Here is a 22,602-nt window from a genome sequence, read left to right as displayed (position 1 = left end):
CGGGTTGAGAACTTTGCTTCAGGATGAGAACAGAAATCTCATGGTGGCACAGTGGCAGTGGGAGGCCCCATTAGCTAAAGTGGTACCTCAGGTTACGAACAGTTTCAGGTTAAGGACGGACCTCCAGAACGAATTAAGTTCTTAACCCGAGGTACCACTGTATTCATTTATTTATTGGCAACTAAAAAATTGTCCAGTAGCACCTTAGAGACCAACTAAATTTGTTCTGGGTATAAGCTTTCGTGTGCATGCACACTTCTTCAGATACGTATTAGAAATGTTGCATACTTTTAAGGCTGGACAGTTGCATTTGGCCAGTGTGAAATGGGAACTGCAAAAATGTAAAGACCGCACCTGGGCACCATAATTTGGAAAGGACTTCTGCTGGCTTCAGGGCTATTACTTCCAAGCATTTATGCATAGAATTGCAGCCTTAAAGTGTTTGGACATGGATTTGTCCCCTGCTTCTGAAACTGTAAGGTTCCATGTACTTTGGTAAATAAATACTAGTTTTATTTATAAACCACTCCAAATTTACTCCTGATAATAAACTGTCAGGAGAGTTTTGATCCCTGAAACCTGAAGAGCGCATTCGTATTTGGGAATATAGACACTGCTTATTTCCTTGGAGTGTATGTGCAGCTGCTTGCATGTAGGAGTGTAGCTGTTTTGCGAGGGAAAGGAATTGGCATGAATCTGCTTGGCAGCAGTATATAGGCCTGAGTGTTTAGAGGATTCCCCAAGGATGGAAATAGAAGAGTTCTATAATCAGAAATATGGAAATTGCAGACTCTCAAGTGTCACTCAAGCCAACGAGGCTATATTGGTTTTAATGAGTGTCAAGTGCTGGTTCCATCCCTTTAAATGTGTGCCTTGATTCATTTTTATTCTTAGGTCCTTCACAGAACAACTGAGGAAGATATCACGAGATGCAGGAATGCCCATCCAGGGTCAGCCCTGTTTCTGTAAATATGCCCAGGGAGCAGATAGCGTGGAACCAATGTTCCGACATCTAAAAAACACTTACGCCGGATTGCAGCTCGTAGTAGTCATTCTGCCAGGAAAAACTCCAGTTTATGGTCAGTATATAGGGATTACATTTGACTTACCTATTTAAATTTATTTAACTTTTATTGCCTTGGCATTTCATAGTGTTCTATATGTTTCTGTACAGATTTCCTTTAATGCAGCAGCATACTGTTCCCAGAGGAACTGCCTGATGTAGTTCTCTAGTGTGCAGTGCAATACTGTTTGGCTTTGCACTTTTTTCTGAATTAGTATGATAAGCATCAGGGGAAGAAAGCTTTGTGTTTATCTTGGCTTTGAGTCCTGGAAGAGCTGCTCCCTGTCTTGCAGGCCATTTCACACCTGGCCGGGGAAAGTGGGGCCCTGGCTGACTCCAGCTTCAGTAATTGAGGCTGCTAAACAGACTCTTGAACTGAGGAATTAGGGGTTTTTTTTAAATGGGTTTTTGTTGCTGCTGTTGTTGATATTAATCTTTATATTTAGATCATCTTATGATTAAGTCATGTGGAAATGGTTCAGTTTGGTTGTGTGCTTTTTGATGCGTTCTGCTTGTTGTTTATGACTAATTTTTGTTACCTTTGTAAGTATGTACTTTTTTCATGTGGTAAGCCGACTTGAGCATAGATTTAAGTCTGGAAAGGCGGCATACAAATAATTTTGTATGTGTGTGTGGTATTTCACTTCTGTGTGTATGCTGCTGAGCAGTCTTTTTGTCAAGATCACCTAAGCACCAGAAGGCCATAATATAAACGTTGTCAGAGACCTGCCTAATCATAATTTTGAAAGGTGAATAACAGCAATAGGCATACATGCTCATTAGTGTACAATAATTCTTTGAAATGAAACCCTCAGCATTATTTTAATCACATCTCATTTCATAGACTAATATATGTTATTTTACACATACCCCTTTTCCACAGAAAGTTGATAACATGGTGTATTTTACAGTTATATACAAGGCTTGTTTGTTTATTATAAGTGTTTATATACTATCCCAGTTTGGCTTGCAAAAAAGAGAGAGAGAGAGAGAGAGAGAGAGAGAGAGAGAGAGAGAGAGAGAAACGCAGCAAAACTGGTGAAATAACAGACAAAGACAGTACATCTTAAAGCAGCATCTGTAAAACAATGATAGGGAAAATAAAGATTTCTTTACCTGCTGTTGAAATATAATGATCGTAAACTCTAGGTGAGTCTCTTTGGGGTGATCATCCAGAATTGGAACACCATCATTACTGAGAAGCCCCCCCACCCCAAGACCCCCCCCACTTGCATCAGATGACAGGGACATCTGTAGAAAACACTCTGGTCTTCCTGATTTTAATGTATGGTTATTTTCATATCGAGAGATAGTCTGATAATCTTCTGTGCCAGAGTGACTTGACTGGATCTCTCTTTCACTTGGCAGCTGAGGTGAAGCGTGTTGGTGATACTGTGCTCGGCATGGCCACACAGTGTGTGCAGATGAAAAATGTGCAGAGAACGACGCCACAGACACTTTCCAATCTGTGCTTAAAGATCAATGTCAAACTGGGAGGAGTAAATAACATTTTACTGCCTCAGGGAAGGTAAGGGGTTTCCTGTCTGTAAACAATTGAGTAAGTAGACAGTTTATAAATGTGTACACCCAGTGCATCCTAATGTTCTGAGAAATAGCTATATTCAGTGCAGCATAGTTTTTTTGTCCTGTAGGACTGCTTTTAAAAAAAGTTTATTTCCATGGCTAGATTTTAATTAACATATTATAGTGAGAACTAAAAACCTGGAATCTGATACACATAATGCTTGATTAATTCTGTAGCTGGAGGAGAGAGAGAGAGAGAGAGCGCAAAATGAAAGTTGCCTTGTTCATTGAATCCTGATGGCCAGGATAAAACAAATGAAAAATAATACATAGTTTAGACTTGAAAGAAATTTGCATCTTGTTGCATTGTGCTTGAGGGATTGTTAAGAGTTGCATTTATGATAAATATGCTAGGGTTGGGTGCGTCTCAAGCTGAAATAGAGGGATGGGGGGAGTAAAAAAACCCAAAAATGGGCACACATCTTTAGAGGCTGCAAAAATAAGTCCTGACTATATTAAGCATATATATCTGGTAATGCCCCAAAGAGTGACTAAATGGGAAATGCCATTTTAAAGTTTGTCTGTTTGTTTTCCACTAATTAAGAGAAACATGCATTTGTGAACCAAAGTATAAGTCCCTTTCGTAAAGATAAGCAATCTTTTCTCCTTTGCCAAGTTTAAAACGGGGAGCAGCTATTGAATAACAGGTCCATCAATGTTGGGTGTGTGTAAAGGGTGTACATTGCATCCACATGCATTATTGGCATGTCTACAAATGTTGGTTGGCCTCAGTAGTTGCCCCACCCCAAATTGAGGAAAGGGCAGGTCTTGCCCTTGACATCATGCTGCATTCCAGAGGCACTTGGAAGCAGTCCAAATTCTTGCCACTTTGGAGTGCCTTTAGAAGCTTAGCACAAAGCCATTTCCCATTCTGCCTGTTTGGTAATGCCACTGTGGAACAAGATAAGGTGGGCTTACCATAAAGGTAAAGGTAAAGGTACCCCTGCCCGTACGGGCCAGTCGTGTCCGACTCTAGGGTTGTGCGCTCATCTCACTCTATAGGCCGGGAGCCAGCGCTGTCCGCAGACACTTCCGGGTCACGTGGCCAGCGTGACAAGCAGCATCTGGCGAGCCAGCGCAGTACACGGAATGCTGTTTACCTTCCCGCTAGTAAGCGGTCCCTATTTATCTACTTGCACCCGGGGGTGCTTTCGAACTGCTAAGTTGGCAGGCGCTGGGACCGAGCAACGGGAGCGCACCCCGCCGCGGGGATTCGAACCGCTGACCTTTCGATCGGCAAGTCCTAGGCGCTGAGGCTTTTACCCACAGCGCCACCCGCGTCCCACAATATGGGCTTACCATACTGACTGTTAACTTACTATGTGACCATTCGGTATCATTATTATTTTTTTGTTATCTAGGCCTCCAGTATTTCAGCAACCTGTAATTTTCCTGGGTGCAGATGTCACTCATCCACCAGCTGGAGATGGGAAAAAACCATCCATTGCTGCTGTGAGTAAACTGTGTATTGGTTACATCAAACATATCCCACCCCCCATACATAGAGTATTTTTCAGTAGTTGCATTAGCAAGGGAGCAGTTCCTTTCTTCATGTACTTCCCAGTGGACCAAAACACTGTGGTGCTATCTTCTCTGTCTGGTCGGGGGCAGGTTTTTTTAAAGTTTTCATCTGGGAGCTGAAAAAAGACCCCTTCTTTCCCATGCATTTGTAGTGAGTTGCTGTAGACTCCGGGTCTGTTCCCTTCTGCTAGTTTAATCATATTTAGATGAGAAATGGAGAATAATGACAGCAGTAGTCAGTGCTTAGTCTGCTCCTGGTCCACTGTTCCTTCACTGAAAGGGAGCCCAACCAGGACTCACAAATGTGTCTTTTTTCTTGCCCCATGCAAATGATTCAGGTGAAGATGCAAGGTGAGACAATAGTGCCTTGAGGTTCAATATCACATCCCTTGCTTGGTCACTGTGGGTTCTTTAAACCTGGATGTGAATTAGTGGCCAGCCCTTGTAGCTGAGTTAAGGATGCGACAGGCTTGTTGGGCTGCTACATGTACCTACTTCACGAAGACCCCTTAAATATCATATTACTCAGATAGGTTTCTCTGCATTCAGTGCATCATAGTAGTATTACAGTTGCCTAAGTCCCCGAATTCTGGGATTTTTTTGAAAGGGAGAAAGAGAGATCTGCTTTCTCCATACCACACAAATTTTATACATGTCTGTCTTGTCTTCCCTGTTGACACTGTTAAGCTTCAGGATAGTTGCAGAGCCTCTGTTTCTTCTAGGCATAGAAGGAATAGAAAACCCCAATCCGCATGGCTTTTTTTGGAAGGGGGGAACCATGCTGCTGGACAAACATCTGCCTCCCTCCTTGTAAGGAGAGGGTGGTAACTACACAGAATAGCCTGGCAGACTGAATGGAAGTTTACTTCAGTAAAATGCCACCTTTAGAATGATTAAAGCCAGTGTGGTGTAGTGGTTAAGAGCGGTGGACTCGTAATCTGGGGATCCGGGTTCGCGTCTCCGCTCCTCCACATGCAGCTGCTGGGTGACCTTGGGCCAGTCACACTTCTTTGAAGTCTCTCAGCCCCACTCACCTCACAGAGTGTTTGTTGTGGGGGAGGAAGGGAAAGGAGAATGTTAGCCGCTTTGAGACTCCTTAGGGGAGTGATAAAGCGGGATATCAAATCCAAACTCTTCTTAAAGATCTTGGAAGACTTGCTTGGAAAAGGGATATGAGGTAACTCCTGTTTCTACCCCATATTCTTAGATGAACCAGCTCATGAAAACAATTCTCTTGTTCTCCAACAGGTTGTAGGTAGTATGGATGCCCACCCTAACCGATACTGTGCCACTGTGAGAGTCCAGCAGCACCGCCAAGAGATCATCCAAGACTTGGCTGCCATGGTCAGGGAGCTGCTCATTCAGTTCTACAAATCAACCCGATTCAAACCAACTCGGATTATTTTCTACAGAGATGGTGTTTCAGAGGGGCAATTCCAACAGGTTATCTTCCCCCCCACATTCGCTTTTGATATTTACATTTTGCTGCGTTCTTTGTATATCATTGTTTTTGCATAGATGGCCTTTATAGATGCACGGTTATTTCTTACATTTGTATTTCCACCCTTCTTTGAAGGACTTTGGGGGTAGCTCCTTCCCCTCACAATAACTTTGTGAGGTAGTTTAGGCTGAGCAAGTGTGGCAGCTCCAAGACTGTTGTCCAACACTCCATCAAAATGGTGGTATTATGTTGTGCTCTGAAGAAGTGGCAGAAGTCCCCATCCATAATGCTGCCTGGTGTGAGCTGATAGAAGAGCCCTCTCCCTTTATTCTGCAGAAGACAACATGAGTCTCTCACTGCTTGTTTCTTCTCCTCTCTGGCAAGAGCCAGAGACTCGAGAAAGGGGGGAGGGGCTTAGTGCAGACCACAGATAACGGCTGACCACTGAGCCAAGGAATATTGATCCCAGGCACACCTATTTGTAAGAATAAAAGTCACTGAGTGCCCCAGCACAAAAATCTTGAAATTATAGTAGGATCAGTCCTTAACAGAGCTATTTGAATACGTAAAACCCGCAACTTGTGTTCATTCAGCTTTACGTGTGTGGCTATTTAAAAAAATAAGAAGAAGAAGGGGTTGAGAAGGTGTGGGGTTCCAGGAAAAAAATGACTTGGCATTCCCACCCACCATTGAATCCAATGGGTTTTGCCTATTTTGGCTTTAGGCACAACCCCCAGAATTGTGAGCCTACTGTATTCTTGTTGCAGCTATGATGGTATCTCTCTGGGGTTTGTATACGTATATGAAAGCTTTTTAAAAGCTGGGTTCTCAAAATTAGTTTGGGAGGGTACCCCAAACGCTTGTATAATGCTGCAATTGGACAGAAAGGGGCTGGGGTAATTTGCACATGAGAAGGGTGCAGGCAAGGTCCGTGGCCCTCGCTCTCTATCCATAAACCTTTCATTTCAGTGTTGTCTGAACCTTAAATTTAAAAGTCTATATGTGGCTTATTAACAGCACTGGAAAATGTGTTTGCCAAACGCTGCAGCATGCCTGGACCTATACGGGTTTTTATTATAATGTTGATCTTCCTCCAAGTTCTCAACAATCTCGTTTAATCTCATTAAGTGAAGAATGTAGGATAGGTCTTAAGATCACCTGTTCTGCTGCAGGGGAAATACCTGAAGCAAGCTCTGAAAATGTAAACAGTCAGATTTTTTTTTTTAATGCATTTTCCTACTAGTGTCTATGTGTTTGTGACATTTCAGAATGTTACATTTCCTGCACCCCCCCTCTTTTTTCCTGTAGGTCCTCCATCATGAATTGCTGGCTATCAGAGAAGCATGTATTAAGCTAGAAAAAGACTACCAGCCTGGAATCACATTCATTGTTGTGCAGAAAAGGCATCACACCAGACTCTTCTGTACAGACAAAAATGAAAGGGTGGGTATCACATTTTGTAAAGAGGCTGACAATAAGCAGCAGCCTTCAAGGTGTTGAAATAAGTAGCCCGGCCCAATCCAGCAGAAGCCGATCGTAAAAGAGAAACGCTCACCAACCATTTATACTGTAGCATCTAAACAACCTTTTAAGCAAATGCACATTTGCTTGCTCCTTTTTTGCAGCTTCATAGTACAGACGAGAAGAAAAAAAAGCTTAAGTCTCATTATTTTTTGTTTGCACAGGTCGGGAAAAGCGGAAACATTCCAGCAGGTACAACAGTGGACACAAAAATCACCCACCCTTCAGAGTTTGACTTCTATCTGTGTAGTCATGCTGGTATTCAGGTATATTCTTAATGTGTCATCTCATTCTGTAGACCAACCGTGTTATGACTATTCTGTCTCCTGTGCGTTTTAGCTGTGTGTGTCCTAGATTTATTATTTATTCTTCCTTGTACCACATACCCTTAGTGTGGCATTCCCTGTGCTCTGGAACTCGCTGCCTATTGATATCAGGCAGGTGCTTTCACTTGTGTACTGCTTTAGATGCCTGCTGAAAAACTCTGTTTCAGCAAGCCTGTCCAGATGCATCATTGAGTTACATTTGTTTTAAATGTTTTATTTCAAAACCATTGTTTTATGTATGTTTGTTTTTAATTGGTTTGTATATTTTAGTTATATTTCATATATAATTGAACATGTGTACCACTTGGAGATTTTTATTTTATTTTTAGTAAGTGGTTTATAAATTTTCAAAATAAATAAACGGTATATCATATGAGAATAAATTTAAAATTATTCGTGGGAAAAAAGGGGTTCATGAAATGTTTAGAAAGTATAAAAAGAAACATTTTTTTAAAAAAAGAAATCTTGAAGGGATTCCATGTTACCATAGCAGCTGTTTTGTGATTGGTGCCTCCAGCACTCTCTCAAAATCAAAATTCCAAAATGTGCCCACTGATCCAAAAAGCTTGCGGCAACCCCTGAACTAGCAGTTCTGAATTGGGGCACACTCTAAAAGTGGGATGAACCAAGTTATCTTTACTTAATCCTTTTCTTATAGCCCAGCATGTGTCAAACCTCTTTTGAGCTTCCTGTCTTGGGCACCTCTCTGTGTCCAACAACAATAATAGGTTTGTACTAAGATTGGCCTGGTTTCATTTAACACTAAGCCGTGGCTTGTTTTAACAAACCACGAGTTAACCTAGAAATATCGCAAAGACGATCAAGCAAACCATGGCTTGGTTCTCCACAGCCTGGTTTGTTTTCCAGCTGCTCTTGCCTTGTGCCTTTGTAACTTGGTGATGGTCTGAGGTGAGGTGGCCAAATTCTGGTTATGAAAGTGTTCCAGGTTTGCACCTAACATGCCATAGCTAAAACAAACCAAGATTTGTTAGCCAACAACAAAGCATGGCTTTTCAGATTGTGACTTGTTGGCAATAAACAAATCATAGTTAAGCTTCTGGGCAGGGTTTGAATGAAACTCATAGGTTCCTTCAAATGAAAGGAATTATTTCATATATATATCTATGTATATCTATATAGATATATTTTATATTTATTCATAGGATAGCTTATAGAAATTCAGTGTGGTGTGTTCAGTCTTGACTAGTGGAAGGAGAAAACCTCTGCTTCTTTGTGCTCTTTTCAGGGGACAAGCAGGCCATCTCATTACCACGTTCTCTGGGATGACAATCGTTTCTCTTCAGATGAGCTTCAAATCCTTACCTACCAACTGTGTCATACATATGTACGCTGTACTCGTTCTGTTTCAATCCCTGCACCAGCATACTATGCACACCTGGTTGCCTTCAGAGCCAGGTATCATCTGGTGGATAAAGAACATGATAGGTGAGAAACTTGCTTGGGACTGATGGAAATGGGCAGAGTGCAAGTCTGTGTGTAGATTGCCCGGAGGCTGTATAATTTGCTTCTCCTAGCTCCACGGTGTTTCCGTGCGCTGCTCTGGTTCACCAGAAGCGGCTTAGTCATGCTGGCCACATGACCCGGAAGCTGTACACCGGCTCCCTCGGCCAATAAAGCGAGATGAGCGCCGCAACCCCGGAGTCGGCCACGACTGGACCTAATGGTCAGGGGTCCCTTTACCTTTACCTAGCTCCATGAAAGTATTTTCTAGCTCACTTTCTTGTGATTAATAATAACAATGAATCACAATTTTTATGTAGAGACATTCAAATTGTCATTCATCATTATTAAAATGTATTCATTTATTGCTTTTCTACACACGAAGCAGTGAACAACAGATTAAATTAAAAATTAGATAAACATAAAATAAATCCAGATAAAAATGCATCAATCTAGGAAGATAATTGTATCTTCAAACAACCATGGCTAGGATAGTAGGATAGTACTGAGAATAGATAATCAAATAACAGTGCGATCCTATACATAGCTTTCCAGAAGTAAGTACCAATGAGTAACTGAAACTTTTAAAAGGGGTTATATTATTTTGTGTGTATATGTGTATCTGTCCTTGCATCTTTGATTTCTGGGTCCTTTCACACTCAAACCATGTTACGGTTTTGGGATGTCTCAAGTTTAGCAGTATTCCTACAGCAGATGTACCAGACCAAGAACCATTTTGTTTTAGCATAGTGAACTGGTGCTGATTGGAGATTTTTGATTCTCTAGTTGGAGTTGCCTGTAATTTCCCCTTGCTCAGGGAAAAGAGTTTGGCTTAATAACGGGCCCTAAGTGTGCTAGATTTCTTGTAGAGTGCAGTTCGGTTCTTATCTCTAGGAGCCGGCCCCACCCATAATTTTTAAAAGATGCTCTGATATGAACTGAATACACTGTTTAGAAACATCAGAATTGCCTTGAGTGGAAAATTATTTCAGGGTAGATAAATAAAGTGAGTTTTGTCTTTCCTCTCCCCCCTCTTATCTTCTAGTGCCGAAGGGAGTCATACGTCTGGTCAGAGCAATGGCAGAGATCATCAAGCACTTGCAAAAGCCGTTCAGGTTCATCAAGATACATTGCGCACCATGTACTTCGCTTGACATGTTGCAGTGCTTTAAGTAACTCAGTTCCAAGTTGGATTCACAGGAGACCAGCTGCACTTAGACCAACAGTTGCCCCAGCTACAGCGACAGCCAGCAATGAGTGATGCATCATAATTTTATTAGGTTTTAATTTTTAGTATTGTTTTTTCATTTGCAAGGAAGCCTTCCGTCCGGAATTTCAGACTTGATTGCAAACTGCAGACCTGTACAAAATTGCACAGCTATTAGAAGTTTGGATTTGCCAAAATCAGAAGCTGCTTGTCAGGAAGAAAGGAACAAAAAAGAAACAAATCAAAACCCACCTTTTGTAACTAAATCTAGAGCTGTGATCTCAGGGCTAAAAACAACACTTTTCATTTAGTTATGCCTTTCTACAGATATACTTGTTTGTAACTAATCTGAAAATACCCAATTAAGATCAGGCTTAATGGGTTGGTGAAAAACCTATGAATTTTGCTTTTATTCCTGAAAAGAAAATGAAGTGCTAATTCGGTGCCATTTAAATCCTCAGTCATTTTGGATGCATTCACAAATGGTTTAGTATTGAGATGCAAAAGGGGAGAATCTTGGTTTGCCCCTTGCTGTCTTCTAGATGAACAGTCTGTGGGGGTCTATGGGCAAAAAAGTATTTTTTGAAGTTCTTGAATGTCTCTCATTGTGCTGTTTTAAGTTTTTCGTAGAATGAATAATGGAATTATTTCAGGAAGAAAAAGGAGTTTATTATACATTTTATTAGGTCCATTGAAAGATTAGCAAAGCGTGCCATTAAAAATGTATTTTTTTTCCTTAAAAAATATCCATTTTGATTACTAATCATGGAGTTTGTCCTATAGGACTGTGACACTTAATTTTCCAAAGCTTTTCTAAAGAATACGGGTCTGTGGTGATACAGTACAATCTTTTTCACTGTTATGTTTGAATTAATGTAAAAATTATATATGTTCACAGTATTAACATGATAGACTAGATGCTATTTATTTTTATTTACTAAGGAGTGATCAGCTCAACTTACTTCTGTTAACATATCATAAATTCAGGAATGCTTTGGATTTGAGATGAGAAGTTTATCATGGGGACACTAGTGATTTGGGCTGGAATTCACCAACCGTAGCTTTTGCAAGTTCTCTATCCATTTCAACAGGCCTTGTTGAAATGAATAGTGGATAGGCTGTAGCAATGCTTGGTGTATTCCACCTTTCAAAAGCAGGAATATGCAACTGACTTAACAAGGCAGGGTTGAGAGATTTACCTGGTGTATATATCGTTTTATTTAGCTTATATTTGGAAGGGCTTGCTGAGCTCATCCAGCTCAGTAGATCTAACACTCAGTAGTTTAGGCATGAAGGAACAGTTCTTGATTCATTCAAGCACAAAAAATTACTTTCCTGTTCGATCATCTGAGACAGAGAAGTGAAAGGAAAGAGATCTGGTGTGTACTTGGGCAGTGAAGTGTCAACTGTTTTGCGTAACATGAATAGAAAGAGGTGGGGGAGGTTTGCCGTTCTCTTTGGAGGAGCATTAATTCAAACAGAGACCTACTTAAAATAAAAGCTTCTGTACATTTGCACAAGATTCATATAGGTGACTAACGACAAATACCATTGCACTAATGATGGCAACAGGAACACTACTAAGATACTGTCGAAGAAAGCCCAGGAAATTTCCCTCCTAATCTGACCTTGCTGAAGTTCACAAAAAGAAAGAGAAGAGCTAAACACATCAAGTCAGTGTTAAGTACTTTTTATGCTTGTAAAACCATCTTAAGATTCATTCGGATTTGTTTTTTCTCTCACTTCTGAACAGCTGTTTTGCAAGATTTGTTCCCATTTCTCTATTCAAGAAGTGGGGGAAATGGGATCAGGCTGTACTAAGGTTGTTACGGTATTATAGAACTGATAGTTGATGCCTGGGCAACAGAGTGCTCAATTTTTGTTGTTGTTGCCTATTAAATTTTAGGAATCTAATTTATGCTGTACATCAGTTAAAGTCTGCACCTAGTAAGCAGTGCCTCATAATGCCAAACAAATCTGCTGGAACAACAGACAGGCTTTTGAGGCATGAGTATGTCATGTTTTCTTTTGTTTAAAGTGTGTGTGTGTTAAAATTCTGGACACTGCAGTTCCAGCAGCTTGATTGTTTCAAGAAAAACAGGACCCAGTCAGGGTCTCTGTCATTCTGCTGTGAAAAGCAGATTGCAACATCTCCTCCTTGAATTTATAGCATATTACCTTTTTCTTCCTGGATTTGTTGCACTTTCCAGCTTGCGTTAGGGAAGCGATTGAAATGTGAACGAGATATTTGGGGTTCACCACTGTTTAGTTGGTGAACAAGCTGGTTCTAAAAGCTAATTTAAGCTAGTTCTGTCCTAGGCTGGCACATAAGGTGGCAGTAATTCATTATTTCCTTGTTTCTCTGTCATCTTGAAGCTACATCAGGCAGAAAGAGGTGGGCCAAGATGGCAGAGTTTTCCTTGTCTTCCTATCCAGAACTGGGTGGTCAAGTCAATGCAAAGAGCTCTTTCCCACAGCTGCTGTTTACTAGCAACAAGCTAAAATAGCAGCGGCTATCTTCTAGGTGCTAGCTGGCAGTCACTTAGTTCTTTTCATTTCTTCCATTTCCATTATCTTCATTGAATCAGCACTCTCAGACTGCAGACGCATGTCCACAATTGTTGCCTGGGCTTGTGTAGACCCTTCTCCAAAGAATTAATGTTGTCACTGGCATGTGCAGCAATTTCATGTGAGTATCTACCTGTGTAGAAGGAATATGATCGTTTTCTGAAAGTTAGATATCATTGTGTGGCAGAAAGGATAAATGCATGTTGTTTTCTTTCTTTTAATCTTGTATACTGTATTTTTATTTTTTTTAAAGGCTTTTTTCCTTTCTTATTGTTAGATGCATGGTGAACTAGTGTCTAGCAAGATTCAGCATCGGGGGAGGGGTTGTAAAGCTCGTTTTTGAACAATTGACAATGCACTTTGAAAAGATAGGGCACTCTGATTATGCACAGGAACTGCTTTTTATAATATATGCATAAACCAAAACTCCAATTTGAAACAAAGAATACATCTTTCTACACAGCTGTTTACTACAGTGACTCTTGAAAGCACAGCAATATCTCAGGTGAATGATTTCATACACTTTTATCCAAAATATTCTCCATGAGAGCAAAGGAGAATAGTTTACAAAAAAACTGAGGGGAGTCCAGGGTTGTGTCATATACCTGGAAGTGCTTTTAAATTTTATCTACTTATTGTTGGAATCAATTTGTAATAAAACTGGTTCTGTTAGGAATTTGGCTTCTTTTTCTCCTTTTTTAAAAAGTTGTTCCCTTTTCACATGCAGAGAAAACTGGGTCTGATTGACCTCCATAATTTTTTTTTTTAAAATGGCATCAGCACTCAGTTGTAGCCAAACAGGTGTTTCAGAGTTGCATTGCCTGTAAATGCTGCAGTCCTTTCTCAAACTTCACCTGTAAGGATTAGACTCTGCTGGATGTGTATCTGTGCTAGGGATGGGGAACATACAGCAATCTGTATGTTGTCGTAATACAGTTCCCATCAGACCCAGCTAGCTGGACAATGGTTGGGGAGGACGGGAGTTGTGCCCCTTCAGATGTTGGACTGCAGGTCCCCCCTCACTTCTCTTATCTGTGCTATTGCCTTTTTGATGCTTATAAATTCCTGTAACGTCTCAAAAAAAGAACAACAAGGGGCTGACATCTCAGCCCTAGCAAAACCAGTTGCTTTGCTGTCAAATTCATGTTGCCAAGTAAGGAACCTCCTATCGTGGGAAGATTTGAGGGGTGGTGGAAACACCCTATAGAATTCAAGCGTGCAAGTTTCCTATTTTTATTTGTTTTTGTTTGCTTTACAATTTTAGCAGTATTGGGATGTAAAAAAAGAAGAAAGCAGCAACCAATGGAATTGCTTCTGTTTCAGAGCGCAAACCAATGAACCAGCAATGATAACTGAAGCCATTTTATCTGAAAAAGCAAAACACACTATAATTGGTCTCTTGTGCCTTTTAAAAATATGCATTCTTGATGCAGAGAACATGGATGCCTTCTGGAGCATATGAGGATTGGCATTTATTGCCCCTTGCTTGCTCAGAGGTTGTCGGCCGGAGATAAATGACAACGGGAGTGAGAGACAGAGCCAGCCATGGCCAGATCTCCTCCCCACACCACATTTTGGAGTTGTTACTGACGTTAGATCATGTATTGGGCCCAGCCAAGTTCTTTGCCTCTCCTCCTCAGCTTTGGGTCTTGAGCGCAGGCGCAATCAAGCCCCTGCCTAGCTTTCATTACTGTTCTGGTGCTGACTTGATTGGGATATGCAGCACATTTGAAGCTGTGTTGTTGAATTTTATGATAACAATGGCTAGAGCACTGGAATAATTCACATCTAAAAACTTGCCAAGGGGTGTGTGTGTGTGTTGCTAGTCTTGACTTGTAAGGACATACTGTGTGGTTGCATGTGGCGACTTCCAAGTTGAGCTGTGATGGGTTTGTTCAGGGGAGATGGGAATTCTCACAACGCCCTCTCTCCTGTTCCTCCCCAGCTTTGCACGTGCTGGAGATTACCTGTGTTATTTGAGTTGCTTCTGCCTGTACCTAAAATTCAGATAACATGTAGCAGTCAGGTAGGTAAAAAAGATTGCATAAGTTAGGAGGAGCCAGCGTAGTTAGTGCCTTCTGCGTGTTGTTGAACTCCAGCTCCCAGCTAGTATAACCAGGGGTCTGAGATGATGGGAGCTCAACAACATCTGAAGCATCATGTGGACTGTTGTGACCTAGGCTATGGCAGCATCTTAATAGGTCCAATTTCTTGGAGATAGTTCTATGAGTCTTCACTCTTTCTGATCTAGGTTGTTGGATATGGGATTGGCTTAAACATGGGCTCCTGGATCGCCTACCAACCTGACATATATATATGTATTTGTCTAAGGCCGCCACCCCCAGAGCTGAAAAACAGTTATCGGGAACAGGTGGGATTGGAAGTATCCAGTTATATGCAAGCACACAATAGGAGCTCCAAGCCTTATCTCTTGATGTCAGTGTAGTCTCTCCCCACCCCCTTGAGAAATGAACTAGATCTTATGTGCTTAGCAACGCTTCGCAGTCCCATGTCCCATGTCCCATCTTCAGTTCTGGGCGTTAGTTGGAAGCTGCCTTATTACCAGATCAGACGGATCAATAGTCCATCTATCTCATGATCACCAAGTCTGGAACAGCTCTTCAGGGTCTCAGGTCTTTCACGTCACCTGTGACCATTGACACTTTGGGACGAGATTTTGGTCCTTCGCTTTAGGGGTTGTAGGTAGAAATCTTGCCACATGTGATATAACCCAGAGAACAACTCCTGTGACATTACTTAAGCCATAAGGTCTTTCTGCCTAAGGAAAAGAATGTAAACGTTGTCACTAGTAGGTAGCAGTTGTAGAAAAAAGTTTTGTGTTCCAGTTACAATTCGTTTCTCCAAAAGCAGTTATTTTTGTTTGGTAGCTTTGTTCATTTCGAAATGGCACTGCTAAGATCCATGCATATGAGACCATGCATTATATCTTTCTTTCGCATTTGTAGTCACTGACAATTCGCTTCTAAAAGCATCCAGGCCATCATTTCTAGGAAAAACTCAAGCAGGATGTAATTGCACTGATCTTTTTTTTTGATTATTTTTTTTTTACTGTAAAGGGTTTTCTGTTTGCATCTGCTGTAGCTATTGGAACAATACTGTACATAGCGTTAGGATGAGACAAGGGAGAAATTGTCACATTCATTGTTGTATTTCTAGAGTGAGTGTCTGATTTTACAGTATTAAGAGAGGAACATAAAGGCTCATATTTAGTTTCTGCATTTTATCCATTTGTATGTAGCCAACAAATCCTTGAAGGACAGTTTGCTAAATTTGCTTTATATATTTTAGTGAAGTTTTGTCTGCTTTCACTCCATAGCTTCATTTTTTTTGTCCCTTTCCTAAATGCACTTTGCTTGCAAAATATGTACCCCCCCCCTCCGGATTTTATGCACTGGTATAATCAGTTATACATAGCTCTCTGCCCTGCAGTTTTATCACTGCCTTTTTGACCAGTCAGCCATGCTGTCTGGTTACAAAGAATGCAGATTGGGAGATGTGCCAAGAAAAATGACTGGTGGAGAACCTCAGCATCTGATTCGTTTGGCTGCTCTAACGTGGCTTTGGGCTCAGCCAAACTGTTGCAGCGGCTATGTGAAGCCATTGGACAGAGGGCAAAACGTGGGCTTGGGCTTCATTCTGTGCCGTAGGGCTGCTTACCTGATGGGAGCTTTTCTCACTCAACCTTGTATGAATTCTCCATACTAATTAAACGGGCAGCCCAAATGGATAGCTTGTGAATTGATCTTTCTGTGGCCAGTTATTCTTTGGGCTGCAAATGTACCTGTTAGTAATTGGCTCTGACTTCCGTTGAACTACCCTTTGGCACGCTCAAAGCAGGCAGAGAAGCCCCTGCCCTGTTTGTGAAGTTATTTCAGCCCTCCCACCCCATGTTAAGCCTGTTCATTTGGCCTGCTGTGTACCTGACTCCACCCTACTTAAATGACTCTTCTTTTCATGATGATCCCTGAAGTATTGTCATAGAATTAAAACGGCATGGCCAGATTGCAGCAGAGGACTCTTCAACTAGTAAGCTGGTACAGTTTAAAGACTACCTCCTTCATACTTTGAAAGAGATTAGAATATATCCCGTCCCCCCTTTTTTGAGATGTGATTTAACATTACTGAGAGTAGCCAAAATTCACCAAAGGACCTGAGTCGCTATGAACTTACTGGCTTCTAATCTGAGAAGCCAAGTGCCATATGGGGTCTTATAGCATCCTTTATCAGAACAAGCAGTCTGGATAGAACCCACAGGATGCCGCCTACTTTGCAAAGAGCAAAGAAAGTTGTTGTTTTTAATGAATTTAATATGGCTTGAAGAATTGCAGTGATATCATGGACGGGTCCACTTTTACCCTGTATTTGCAACCCCCCCCCCAACTGTTGTTTCCAATAAGAAATGTTTGAATGCCTTAGGTGTAGGAGCATGTGTGTGCATGGGATGTTTGGCCAGGATCTAAAAAGCTACCCCCTAGGGACTTGGGCATGTACTTCTCCCTTTAAATGGCAGGCCCTTATTCCATATCACAGGCTAATGATAAGATTCCCTTTTTGCTTCAGCTGAGGTTTGCTTCTTTTGCATATGAGGGCTTGCCATTTGAAAACACAAGTCCCAAGTTCTCTAGCTATGAATCCAGATGTGCACACATATGTAAAATAATATATAAGGTCTCTTGTTTTAACAGAGGGTGACATGAAGGTGCTTTAAACTTATTTTGAACCTAGGGCGACATTATGTGTTGAATATTTTTGAGATTCTATTTAGGTATTTTTTCTTCGAACTTCAAGATGCTATTTTTCCCTACACAAGTCACTAACTTATATAAACTCTAAATGTGCAAATATATATATATTCTTGAATGTTTTATATTATGAGTGTGTTCTGTTTCATGGTATGAGAATTTGGTCACACCCAAGATCTTGAAGTGAGTGCAAATAAGGTGCTTTTATCTCAAACTAAACTGTAGAAAGCTGTCTTGTAATCATAATATTATTCTGACGAGCGAATTCATTGTGCTCATTTATACATACACATATTGCTATCAAGATTGTCACTGGATATGTCATAGGGCTGTTATCCATAACTAACTTACTTTACTTTACTTACTTACTTGATAGTTAATGCAAGTCATCATAAGTTTCATCGTTCAGGAGAGTAACAGTGCTTGTACTATTCAATAGTCATGTTCACCAGTAGTTTGCAAACAGATCTGTTCATAATTTTTCCCATCCTTTGAAGCCTGAGATCCATAGAGCTATGTGAATCCCTTGGGGATTGTCTTTGAGCAACAGACCCTGCTGTCCCGTATCACAGTTTGTGCTTGAATGTTCCCTGGAGTTTCAAAAGTGGGTTGTCACGTGGCAAAAGGAAGATGGCAGTTCAAATAGCACAATCTCAGAGCCTACTTGGGTGTGTGGAATGTAGGAAGCTACCTTAAAATGGACAGACCATTGGTCTACTTAGTTCAATATTGTCTGCCTAGGCTGATTAGCAGCAGCTCTGCAGGGTTTTCTAGCAGGAGTCCACCAATTCTATTTAGCAATGCCAGGAACTGAACCAGGCGGGGTTTTTTTGCATGCAAAATGTGTGGTCAGCCACTGAGGTGTAGCCTACACCAGTGGTTCTTTTGATACGGTGACTCACAACTCTGAATTTATTTGGTATGGTGACTCCTAAATTTATTGCCACAAGCGTCCATGATATGCCAACGAAATGAAAAGTTGCAGGAGGCATTCATCATACCAGTTAAAGGTTACTAACAATATTTATTTTGGGCTTAGTTATAAAGCCTGTGTCTCGTTTGCACAGGCTTTGCGACTCTTGTGGTTCATGACCCATAGGTTTGGGAAACACTGGCTTGCACATTGAAGCCTGTTTCTTTCTCTGCCCCTTCTCCACTGCCATCTGAAGCTGGTGGAGTTCCTGAAGGCACCTGAGCCAACAGGAAACAGGATGCTGGTGTTGATGGACCTTTAGGCTCTTACGCATGTTGCCAAACCATGGTTTTAAGGGAACCAGCATGGCATCTGCACTGACCCTGAATTACAAGAGAGGGCTTAACCTTGGGGAAGAAGGGTGCTACTGCTAAATTGCCAGAGTTTGATGTTATTTGTCCCTTCAACCACTTAAAGGCTGAGAGAAGTGTTCATAAGGCTTTATGACGCTGAGGGCTAGAGACTTCAAACAAGGGTTATGATTTAAGTTACTGAAAACCAGCTGAAATCTTCTGAAGCAACCAAATTGTCAAACGGGAACTATCCTACTTTAAATACTACTTTACAATGCAAAAAAATCTCCTGCCTTTCCCATCAGCTGTTCAAAATCTGGCAGAACTCCATAAGGAGCACAAGGGTGTAGTAACTTTTATCCCACATTAAGGATATCCTTAAAAGAGTGAGCTTGTTGCTTGAGATATGTGACACTTTGATTCTCAGTCTGGAAGAGAAGAACAATTTTGCTGCTGCCTCTGGAGTGAGCCTAGGTATGAGAGATCTCCGAATTCACGGCAGCTTTTTCTATAGAGAGTTTTAAGAACAGTGCATGCAAATAGCTGTCACCTTTCTCGGTTCTGTGAATTTCTCAAGATTACAACCAGGGAAGAAATACTTCTTGGGGAAAGAATTTGGGCCCGTTGCTCTCCTTTAAAAACAAAACAAAACAAAAAAACTACCTCTGATTATGATGAGATGGCAGTATTGCGAGCACCTTTTCAGTTCTTTTTAAGCGGCAAAAGGATATGGGGAGACAGACTGCATAGTAACATTACTTTCCTTACCTCCCATTTTCTACCAAGTCCATTGCACAAACTGTTGGTAACGCCATGCTTTCCTCAGGATGTGTGCTGACTCTGAAGCTTTTTCTTCATTTTCCCCTGTGTGTTGCAAAAGCCACAGGGTCCTTGCTTCACACAGTTTTTTTTAAGGTGTACTGTACATCTTGAACACCCACTTATCATAGGGTTGGAGTTGCGGTGGGCTATGCTCTTTTGCCGAATGTGCCCCCGCATGGTCAACCGAGACTTGCCACTCAGTTTCTAGCAAGCGATAATTATGACCAATGGCTATTAATCCGCAATAGTAGACTGAGAGTGTTTTGCACCATGAAGGTTGGAGGTAGGAAGTTAGGATGGTCAGGGTTTATGGTGTAATCTGATCTTAAAAAGCTTTGGCACACTTCAGATTTAACTGACATCTCCTGGGATTATTTTAACCTGTAGTTTAGTTTAAGCAGTTGTAGTATTTGTTTTAATTTACTAATGTTTCTTGGATCCAGGCTTAAGTTACTTCACTGAAATCAACGGGACTTAACCCAGTATTAACTTGAGATCCAGTGTGGTGTCGTGGTTAGGAGTGTCGAAATAGGACCTGGGAGACCAGGGTTCAAATCGCCACTTGGCCATGAATCTAACTGGGTGACCTTGGGCCAGTCACGGTCTTCTCTCAGCCTAACCTACCTCACAGGGTTGCTGTGGGGGTTAAATGTGGCGAACCAAGCACACCTCCTTGGACAAAAAGACGGGACATAAATGCAGTAATGAAAAGTAATAATAACTTAGCGGTGACACCCAAGTTCAGCAAACTTGGGTCTGGATCCTACCCGCTGAGGGAATAATTGCCTAGGAACACCATTATCGTACATATTTCATTTGCCAAGAAGGAAGAAACAAAATGCATTGTTGAAAAAAACCGATTAGCTAAGGAGAGAGATTAGTGAAGGGCCTTATTTCATAATGGTACTAAATAGAAATAGTTTACATCCTTTTGCTGCCTCTCTGTTGCAATGTTCCAGGCTTCCAGGATATACAGAAATATAAAATTAGCACTTGAGGAAAACTTTAAAAAATTATTTCTACCCATTAGTAATGCTGTAGAGTTTCCATTTCATTATATAAATATATATATATTATAGAGAGTATACTTCACTCTATACATTCATCTATAAAAACTCAATGTAGGAGAATTAGCATTTTATGCAGTGTAGGTACCTTAAGCAGTTTTAGTTACATGCTTGCTTGATGCGATGTGGTTTCTTTAACTTAAGCCTTAACAAATGTATCAAATTTGTCCAAAATCAGAATATGCAAAAACAGTAATTTAGTAAGACTTAACTCTTTCCCATGAAGGCACAAGAGATTTTTTTTAAAAAAGTTGTTCTTATCCTTAAAACCAGTCTGTGTTTTTGAGGAGGCAACGGAGGCACCTGCCCTGTAGCCTTGTCATTCTATCCCAATTTTTACAGAATTTTACACCTCCTGGACTGGGGCTCCATCCACACTGTTAATCTGGACATTGTGATGTGTGGAGAAAATATTAAGCAATTGGAAGAAATTCATTTTTTAAAAAAAGGGCTAAGGGGATTAATGTTGCTTCATTCCCCCGAGTGATATGTAGTTGTATTGAAAGAAGAGTCTTGACGATTTTTTAAAATGTACATATGTTGAAAACATAGTGATGTTTTTCTGCATCACATAACTGACATTGACTCCATTTGTCTCCAAGATTAGTCGCAGGCGGGGGTGGGGGTGGTGGGGACCCAGCACTCTTTCCAGTTTGGATCTACCTCACACTAAGCAGTTGGGTGCTAATTTATTCAAATTATAAATGAGATTGTCCAAAGTGACCAAACAGTATGTGATTACTTGTCCTCTGAAGACAAGGGTGTTTGTGGGAGGGGGTGGGGGTGGGTTGTGTTACAAAAATGCATTTGGTTTTTCTCTCTCTTCATCTTTGTGCCTTTTGTGTTGAGTCCCGATGCATAGCGAAATCGTCACGCTCCTATACAAACTATAAACCCTTTTTCACAGCAAAACTGAAAACTGTGTCAGGTTTCTGACAAATTAACGAAAGTGTATTTTTGTGTGTAATAAAACTATATAAATATACAACGTAACGGAATGCTTGTAATGTGGAAAGAGTTCTTTTTTTAAGAAAAAAAAAACGTATTGAAAAACAGACAGATGGAAGGAAAAAAAAAACATTGATACTCGGATCCCAAACTATTCTATGCATACATTTGCATGGTCGTGAACCATGCATGCTCTGTGGAGCGTCTCAGCGTTTTCCCAAAAGGAAGTAGTGTAGCAGTTTAATCTTGGGATGAGCGTGCTCCAATGTGCTAGCCAATATATGTAGGCCGCCCCATTTGTTTCAACGAAGGGAGCAAATCTGCACACGACAAGATATATATGTACTTCCTCCATTTAATTAGTGAAATCTCTGTGGCCTGGGTAGTTCCGGGGGTGGGAAGCTCAATATGCGTGAAGATGTGTGTATGTAGCTACTAATACTCAAGCTGTACATCAACCTTTGCTAACCTGGTTAGCCCTCCAGATAGGGGACTACAATTCCCATCAGCCCCCAGACAGCACTTGCTCACGGGACTGATGGGAGTTGTAGTCCAACAATACCTGGAAGGCTGCCCTCCCGGGCTGGCAAAGGTTACTATACATATATACATGTATATAGTAAAACATGGGAAGTGATGTGTGTGCATATGTCAGGTAAGGGAATAAAAACATCCAAGTAACTTTCTGCATGCTTTTATATAACAGTTTGAATATCCTTTTTTATATAAAAACTTTTTTTACTTACCTTTTTTTGGGGAGACTAAGTTGTAATATACTATTGTTTTTGAAGATTGAAAAATTGACTTTATAAACCGTAACCAATACAGCATGGGAATCTTTTCCTGTAAAAATTGATAATTTAGTTTAATATCCGGGTGGGGGAATTAAAGAAATGTGGGCGGGGGGGAGAGACGGGGGACACCAACATTCCTAAGTGGCAGGATTTAAGCTATACCCTAAAGGAGGTGAATAGAATATCATTTATTACGGCCATAGGCCCATACAGGTAAAAACAACACATAAATAACAGTTTGTGCCGTAAG

General features: G+C 41.0%; 1 protein-coding gene across 4 annotated transcripts in view; it reads left to right on the top strand.

Annotated features, from left to right (window-relative positions):
- AGO2 (argonaute RISC catalytic component 2) overlaps positions 1 to 22,602 on the top strand; it is a 50,751-nt gene that overhangs the window by 26,626 nt on the left and 1,523 nt on the right. For all 4 annotated transcript variants that reach the window (XM_083621964.1, XM_083621963.1, XM_083621966.1 and 1 more), the window contains 8 exons: positions 895 to 1,079; positions 2,432 to 2,591; positions 4,009 to 4,099; positions 5,417 to 5,611; positions 6,918 to 7,052; positions 7,295 to 7,396; positions 8,703 to 8,902; positions 9,963 to 22,524. In XM_083621964.1, coding sequence (XP_083478090.1) covers positions 895 to 1,079; positions 2,432 to 2,591; positions 4,009 to 4,099; positions 5,417 to 5,611; positions 6,918 to 7,052; positions 7,295 to 7,396; positions 8,703 to 8,902; positions 9,963 to 10,071 — 1,177 coding nt within the window. In that variant the 3' untranslated portion in view covers positions 10,072 to 22,524. The remainder of the gene's footprint in view (positions 1 to 894; positions 1,080 to 2,431; positions 2,592 to 4,008; positions 4,100 to 5,416; positions 5,612 to 6,917; positions 7,053 to 7,294; positions 7,397 to 8,702; positions 8,903 to 9,962; positions 22,525 to 22,602) is intronic.

This window comes from Podarcis filfolensis (genome assembly GCF_964270895.1).
Source record: "Podarcis filfolensis genome assembly, chromosome: 7".
Classification (NCBI taxonomy): Eukaryota; Metazoa; Chordata; class Lepidosauria; order Squamata; family Lacertidae; genus Podarcis; species Podarcis filfolensis.
Note: the sequence above shows the minus strand (reverse complement) of the source record. Positions and strands in the feature narration are given on the sequence as shown.